Source organism: Colossoma macropomum, unplaced genomic scaffold (genome assembly GCF_904425465.1).
Source record: "Colossoma macropomum unplaced genomic scaffold, Colossoma_macropomum, whole genome shotgun sequence".
Classification (NCBI taxonomy): domain Eukaryota; kingdom Metazoa; phylum Chordata; class Actinopteri; order Characiformes; family Serrasalmidae; genus Colossoma; species Colossoma macropomum.
The window spans coordinates 9,605,317-9,613,576 of record NW_023494793.1 but is presented as its reverse complement, the minus strand read 5'-3'; the positions used below and the strand labels follow the sequence as shown (position 1 = coordinate 9,613,576).

The window sequence follows — 8,260 nt, the reverse complement described above, 5'->3', positions numbered from 1 at the left end:
TTTACATTACAGCAACTTTATTTACAGAAATTAAGCATTTTACATGAGTAGTTATTCCTCCTATGTAACATTAAAATTAAGTTAAGCCTACCACAGGATACAAACACATTTTCAAATGTAATAAATAAAATAAGCATTAATCAGTAATAAACCCTTTACAAGTGTCAGCTATGCTGTTGCCTGTTTCCAGTGCCATCAATCCTCCTTCTCCAACTTATTAAGACAGTAAGAGTCACCACAATACAATAAAGACAGTGTGTTAAACACAAAGCAACATCTACATTGTCCATGATAAGATATTTCTCCAAAGAAAATCATATTGCTATTAAAGATATGTACAGGTACATAATTAGTAACATCCTTTGCGTGTAAAGTATAGCCTATTCACAGCTTCTGAAAGTTTAGCCTGCGTAAATGACATTTTGGACTTCAAACATGTACAATTGTGTGGACTGTGCAGTGAACACTTAAGTGCCAAAAGTGTGACAAAAGCCATGTGTTCCACACAGCAAAGCCCCGTTCTGGAGAAATGCACATTTCTGTGCGAAGGGAGGCTTAACAGGGCCACTCCAGGTGAGCATCCTCAACCTTGCAGGTTAGCAGTGAGCCTGGAGCGCCATCTAGTGTTTGGGGCATCTCACAGCATTGTCTCTCATGGCGTTATCATGCAAGCGGCCTTCTTGCAGGCCACTGCAGAGATAAGCGCAGCTCCTCGGCCGCTGCCTTCCTCAGACTGGATGAAGGAGATCTCGCAGTTTGGGGTCAGCTCCCAGACAACCTTGTGGAAGCGCTCCTTGAAACTGAAAGAAGAGATTTGTGAATCAGCACTGAAATCAAGACTTGTAAACATAGCAGATTTCCAAGCATGTACACAACACACTGCTGGAATAAAAACAGCTTAGACCTTAGCGAATTACATGCTGATCTAAGCTGGGTTATGCTGGTTTAGCTGGTCACCCAGCATGGTCATGCTGGTTGACCAGTATCCAGAACATAACATATGCTGGTTTTGCTGGTGACTAGATTGTCTGCGCTGCGTTTTTTCCAGTGTAAACAAACTGTGTAAATAGTTCGTCCAGTCACACTTGTACATTTAGTAAATGTTTAAAAGTAAATCTGGTAAATGATGTGTTGAATTAGTTACTAAGGAATTGCATCCAAATTAAACACAACTCCGGTCCTGGAGGGCTGGTGTCCAGCACCGTTTGCAGGTTTCCCTACTCAAGCACACCCACTAAACCTGCCAATTAACAGCCAAGTGTAATAAGGTGTGTTTGTGTTGGGAAAATCACTAAACTGTGCTGGACACCATCTGTCCAGGACCGGAGTTGCGCACCCCTGCCATAACCCATCCTTCCTTCCCCACGTTTTCCCTTTCTCCGCCCTCTCCTCACCGTGGGTGGAGCTTGTAGACAGAGCCGTCCACTCCCACGGTTATCTTCAGCTCCTCCTGGCAGCGGCGCTCCCTCATCAGATTGATGACCCCGGCCAGCCCGGCCGCACACATGTTAGCGGCACGTGTGGACACGCTCTCACAGGCCAGATGCACAATATCACAGTCCAGCTCAGACGGCAGGACGCCCAGAGAGCTCAGGATGTTATAGATCTGCTTCCTGTCCCCTGTGTCACTGAAGGAAAACAACACATTGTTCTAGCTACTGTACATCATTGTAGAGATTTTTTTCTATAATAGCTTTAGCTGAAGTTTTGTTATGATTTATGCTTAGAGTTTTCACGTACCTTTCGATCTGGGAGACGAAGCGGGTCTCAAAGCTGCCCCGTGTCCTCAGCATGTCTGAAGCTTCGCCATTGAAGAGCAGGCCTTCGTTCACCAGCTTCATCAAAACCAGCCGCACCAGCTCCCCCATGTACTTCCCACCAATGAGTTTCTCATACCTGGGAACATAGGAAGCAGAAGAGGGTTAAAAATCTATACAGTAATGTACAGTAACTTTTACATGTCTACAGAGAACTGAATTCTTGAATGACTGGCCATCGATGAAAGCTGAAAAGTGTTTTAGCGCTAAAATTGAAAGAACCTAGCACTAAAACATGGCTACTGACCACAGCTTTAACATTTACTTGGTCTAAAGGGATGCTTGTGTGACAGTTCTTGATAATTTTTCATAATTCAGTGAGTGATGGATGGAAATTATATGAAACAATGAAAGATGCTGTACTGTCACAAAATGTGGGAGCTAATGTCGACTTCATTGCTTGCCTAAAAGCCCACTAGCCCAGTGAGTTAAACTGCATCTGCTAGCATCCGCACTGTAACCCGCTGGTGTTAAATGAACCCTTAAGGAGTTAAATTTGCTCAAGTTTAATCCACTTTAACCCTGTAGAAGGTAAGCAATTTTAACAGTGCACTGTAAACAGCCATTAAGCTAGCCACATCGCTAATGATCTGCTGCGGTGGCCATTAATCTCTCAGAGCGCGGTCCGGCACTGACGTGGCTACCTCCGCATTCTCAGAAAAACAACCCTGTCACCTGGAGACCGCACAAGAGCCTCAGGTTGGCCTTTGGAGGCAAATCTCAATCAAACTTTGGAACATGAGCACCAAACGATGGGAAGTCTGCGCTAACTGTTGGTCACGAGAAACGTGATGAAAACAAAAAGTGAACAGCCGTGGTCAGTGCCATCAGAACCACAGGGGTTTCAAGGAAAGGCTTTGTTTGCGCTGAGGTATAGAGACAGGCTGATGGTGATGTGGGTGACGGCATAGAATGTATTGACGTCACTGGTGCTACAAAGTGTATAAAGTGGCAGCTGCGTGGGTTTCTAAGCACCAGCAATTGTACAGAGTGACAGGCAAGTTTGGAATCAATGTTTTCATTTATATAAAACCAGTTTTGCTTTACGTGCATGTATAAAATGATTCTAATATGATGCTAGAATTCTCCAGCTTTATATGTTATGAATAATTGATATGAGTGCTATACAAATTTAGGGCCTTCACTATTGATAATGTTACTAACAGCGTAATTTGGTGATCATTTCATCATTTTATTGCCACATGGAGAATTTTTTGAGAAATCGTTGATGTTGCTTTGAGCCGGTCACTTCATAATCTTGTCACAATAATGCTATTTTCCACTAGCTTGGCTTCTATGGGGATTTCAATGTTATATTAGCACCAAGCTAACGTTAGTACTACTTAGGCCAGCTCCACCTAAGCACAGATATTTGGAACATTTGTAAAAGCTTTCAAGTGGCATTTTCTTTACTTTGTATGTTGCTTTTTGCAGTGAATTTCCTTTAGCAAAGCGTAAGTGAATATTACTGGAGCATCCTGTTAGCCTGTTAGCTGTCTGCCAAGCTCGTCAGCCTAAATCAAGAACCTTTTACTTCAGATACACTTTTACTACACTTACATGCACATTGCAACAACAAATACATGTACATAATATTACTTGTGAGATCTACTGTTTCCTGTTTTTCTATGATGCTCAAAAAGCTGACTTGAGTGCTTAATAATGACCTGCAGATACTCTATTTATCATTCAATAGCAAAACTAATCACTATGGCGATTCATAGAGGGTGTAAATTTTAAGCAGTGATTGTTTTAATCAAGTTATCCATTTTAACTGAGTATTTGTGACAACCCTAAAGAAGTGGAGAAATCTTGTATCTGTTGATTTTATTGGCAGATTTGAACATTTTCTGAGCTGTGTGATTTCTGCAAAGTCCACTGTGTCTCTTTCATTTTTAGTGTGGTTCCTTTGAGGACATAGTGTAGGGGGGAGGTACTCACAGCTGGTGTCCTGGGTTGAGCGATGACTCATCCACCACTCGGTCATATTCCAGGCGGAAGTCCTCCAACTCTCCGTTTTCTCCAAAGGCACCCCACTCCGTATTCACACACATACGCCCCTCGTCCCCTTCCACCAGCTCCACTGTACGCATCTCCTCCATATAACACGCATTACACCCCGTTCCTGAGAGACAGAGAAAGGGAACGAGAAAGATAGCGAGAGAGAGAGAGAGAATTCCACATTAGAGAAAATGACATAATGGCTTCATGACCTGTTTTTTCCTGCTTCAATATATCCCATGTTCCTGTCATAAAGTTTATGTGCGTGCTATAAAGTGTGCATGGTGCTGGATGGTATTATCTCCTTACCCACTATCATGCCAACCTCACAGCTCCGGTCCTCATAGTAACAGGAGATCATAGTGGCCACTGTATCATTCACCATGGCAACCACGTCCATTTCAAAGTCCTGCAGAGCGACATTTTTTTAAAGTCTTCATTAGTAAAGTGATATCATGAAGGTTATTGCCATTGCCACCGGAAAACAACATCAAAAAAGCTTAGCAAATGATCCAGTATTAACTCTTATACACTGACCCCTCTCCTTTTGATGGCATCTCTGAGCAGGCCAACGACATTATTGCCTTCAGCTCCAGAGGCCTTGAACCCTTTTGTCCAGTTGAGTAGAATTCCCTGTTGGAAAACAAATAAGTCATGAAGAGTTAAGACTAATATACATAAACATTATCAAACTAAAATGAGTCCAGATGCAAACAGTCCAACATGGCAGACTCCAAGTGGTTAAAAGCCCCATATTTCACATTTCCTACATTTTCTTGCATTTTATTTATTTTCACTTGATGTTCATGTGTACCAAAACAGTCCAAACTCCCTTTATTCCGGAAAGTATATTTTTAAACTTCAGCACTTTTGCATAGTAAATCAAACACTTTTATTTCCAAAAAGAGGGTAAAAAAAAAAAATTCTTTTTAAAGATTTGGTTTAACCCTTTGCACCCCATCCTATGTTATACTTTAATCAACTGACATATAAATGTCCATAGAATTTAGGTATTTTATTTAAGAATCTGGCCCTTTTTTAAGAATGATGTACTTTTACATGTGCCTTTTAAAAGCAGCAACTGACCTTGTCTAAGTCCTCATGGCGGACTGGAAAAGAGAAGGTGAAACCCAGAGGAAGCTTCTTATGTTTGATGTGGTGCTTGTCCAAGAAGTCGGATATGCACTCGGCGATGTAGTCGAAAAGCTGAACACGGAGAAAATGGGAGCGAGAGAATAAAAGAGTCTCATTAGCCTCATTAAAATACCATGAAGCTGAAATCATCAATGTCCAAATCCAGTCTAATGACAGTAAATATTCATTGTTTTATGAAACTCCAAGCCGTAACACAAAAACTTGTCTTCACGCGCTCACCATTTCTGCAGTTCCGGTCATGGCGTCCTCGGGGATGGAGTACATGTGATGCTTTGTCTCCACCTTCCAGCCTCTCTCCTCATCTTCACCCACTTTGACCAGCATCACACGGAAGTTGGTGCCACCCAAGTCCAGTGCCAGGAAATCTCCCACCTCTGGAAGCACAGAAACAACCGCAGCTCTTACTGAATATCCAGAAATCAACTCGTATAAAACAGAAAATGCTACACTCATTTTTGTCATTTCCATTTTGGACAAAAACACAGACACAATTCAGGCTTCAAAATGGCTACTGCTACTGTTCCTAGCTATGCTAATATACTTTTGGCCATTATGTGTGTATAATTGTAGGTGATACAGTGTCAGAAACCAACCACAAACGCAACTCAATTTGAAATGACTTACCCACTCAAAATTTGAGGCAAATGTGGTGATTTAGGCAAGTAGTTAGCACCATGCTAATTAGTGTGGTGTTAGCTTCCATGGCTTGTTAGCTACATTAGCCTTTTAGCTCTGCTGGAAAAAAACAGCTCAGACCATTGCTGGTCAGGAGGTCCTGGCTGACCATCATACCAGCATCCCAAACACAACATATGCTGGTTTTGCTGGTAACCAGCTGTGCTGGACTATAATGTTTGGTTCTAGCATCCAAAACATGGCAAGGTAGACTGACTGCATGTGAGGTAAGGGGGAAAATGTGTCATTTATTTCTAAAAACATTACTTAGCATGTCTTAATTTCTTAATCCAGTAGTTTTATTAGGTTAGGCCTTGCCTCCTGTCCTTGAACTGACTCTGTATCAGAGTAATAGCTACTGTATGTTATTTTAGTGAACACCAACCACAATTATTAACTTTGATAAGCAGTGTTTGGACTGGTCATTGCTTGGCATGTACAAAGTGACTCAGTCTAGACCCTGACTTACTTTAAGTTAACCCCTTAAACTGAACAGGACAGCATATGGACCTTAATAACTACATAACTCACATATTAGTTTCAGTGCATAGCAGAAAATGAATATTACACTTAAAAAGGTTCTCTAAACTTTAAAAAGGTTAAGCCTGAAGTTTAAGTGATTAAATGAATGACTGTTGTGGTAAAGCGGGTTGCCAGGTAGTAATTAGGCCTGAGTATAGCTGTTATGAAAGTTTTATGGGCAGTAGCACTCACCGGAGCCTTCGGGTGTAGAGCGGACATAAGTGGGCAGCATTTTAACGCTGGCCTCATCATGGGTCTCCAAACGCAGCCCTCTGTCCATCTCTCTCTGCATTCTCCTCATCACGTCTTTTAAATCTTCTTTAGTCAAGAGAAACTCTGAGAGGATTTGGTCCACCTGCAGAAAGAGAGATAGAGAGAACATTTTCACATGATTTGAACATTCTTGCCCACTGTGTTAAAGGGGAACTCCACCAATTTTTTTCGAATTTTCTGCATAATCAAGTTATTCAAATGCAAACATAGTCAGAATTGTTCACAGCAGTGATGATGGAAAAAAAATGTCTGAAGAGTTCAATGTCTTCAAAAGCTACCTCAAGTTTTTACACAAAAAGGCGAATTTCCTCCAGGGTTTTATAGCTTTACAACAGTTGTGAGATAAGTTTTAAACGCCTAAAACGTACATGCAGGGCATTCTAAGCTAAATAGTGTCCAAGAAAACATGTTTTCAATTAACCACTATTTTAGTATTATCAACATTACATTTACAAACAAGAACACATGTAGATTCACTGGTGGTTTTGTATAGTACGTAAAATGGCCATATTTCCATTGCAGATATCACAACAGTGATTCCTATCACCATCACTGTAAAGAAATCTGAGGAGGTAAGTTTCTCTACAGCAAACCATTTCACATTAACCACTTTGAAAGACTTTATTAACATTTCAACGACTAAATTATGCCGCATTTTGTAAAAGTTAGTGAAATTCTTCTTCAAATTAGATTCATCACAATGAATATGAAAATTCTCAAGCTGGGGCAAAGTATAAGGTTTGTATAAATATCATACTGGTAAAATATATAGTGTAATACTATCACCTGTTTCTTTTCCCTTACCCCTTTTCAGTTTTTCAGTCACCACAGATTACACTGAAAATGTGGTATTTACACCCTACACTGAAAAAGATTCAAATGTGTACATCATTTCCACATAAACAAACTACATTATTTACATGGATTTGTCTTTCAGTTTACTTACTTTTGGCAATACTTCACAGCCGATATAATACAGTTCACTGAAGTGGAAATGACTGACACGTTTAAATCAGGTACATCCAGTGTAACACATCTTTCAGTGCATCTGAAAATCTCACTAAGGTCAAACATTCTTACCACCAAAAATTTCTCCAAGACTGACTGGTAAGCGCTTGGCATTCTTGTCATCTGCTTGCGGATGGTGGCAGGGCACGGCATCTTTGCGAGCGTTTTCTGTTTTCTTTGTATGCGAGTTAGTGAGCTGGTGTGAGTTTGAGTTCCAGACAGGCGCTGCTCTCTTTTTATGCCCAGAGAAAGGATGGGCAGTCCGAGAGCTCGACGCTCTCTGTACACACACCCCTCCCACCACCTAACCCATCAGCTTAGGAGTCAAGGACATACAACACGGCCACTTGTAATTTGGAAATGGCCTTCAACTATGTATCAATGTTAATAATGGATTATATTGCTCCGGATTGTCTGCACTGAACAGTTTTCTTCAGTTTTCTTCCTTTTGGCAGTAATTGTATCTGGTGTAATGTATTTCTAATCCAGTGTAACTCAAATATAATCAAATTGAATTCATTGTTAACATTGCTTCATACTAAAGTCAGTGCATTACTGCACTCATGCAAACTGATCTACAACAATGCAACTTCTATTCTGACAGTGGTGCAGCTACTAAACTACACATAAACTATGTCTTTGTAATCATAGTTTTCCAATATAATTTGCTATGCACATTAACAACAATCTAGCCTACAAAAGGTCTTTGTAATTGTAGCTTTCCAATATCATTTGCCATGTGCAACAATAATCTAGCCTACAAAATGTCTTTGTAATCATATTTTTCCAATATTACCATATTGGACTCA

The 8,260-nt window shown here is 40.6% G+C and overlaps 1 protein-coding gene across 1 annotated transcript; it reads right to left on the bottom strand.

The window, feature by feature from the left end:
* Positions 1-7,674, bottom strand: gck (glucokinase (hexokinase 4)). The gene is made up of 10 exons (XM_036578426.1): positions 7,524-7,674; positions 6,363-6,525; positions 5,193-5,347; positions 4,905-5,024; positions 4,356-4,451; positions 4,128-4,227; positions 3,759-3,942; positions 1,741-1,896; positions 1,395-1,628; positions 1-800 (listed from the first exon to the last, which is right to left on the bottom strand). Exons 1-10 carry the CDS (start codon positions 7,602-7,604, stop codon positions 653-655), a joined length of 1,437 nt encoding a protein of 478 aa, XP_036434319.1. The 5' UTR covers positions 7,605-7,674; the 3' UTR covers positions 1-652.
* Between the last annotated feature and the right edge of the window lie 586 nt (positions 7,675-8,260).

Excerpts from the sequence above, each read along its gene's own strand:
- gck (XM_036578426.1), bottom strand. The coding sequence starts at position 7,604 with ATGCCGTGCCCTGCCACCATCCGCAAGCAGATGACAAGAATGCCAAGC. Across the intron at positions 5,348-6,362 it reads CTCTACACCCGAAGGCTCCG|AGGTGGGAGATTTCCTGGCA; the intron begins GTGAGTGCTACT and ends CTGTGCTTCCAG. Across the intron at positions 5,025-5,192 it reads TGACCGGAACTGCAGAAATG|CTTTTCGACTACATCGCCGA; the intron begins GTGAGCGCGTGA and ends CTCCGTGTTCAG.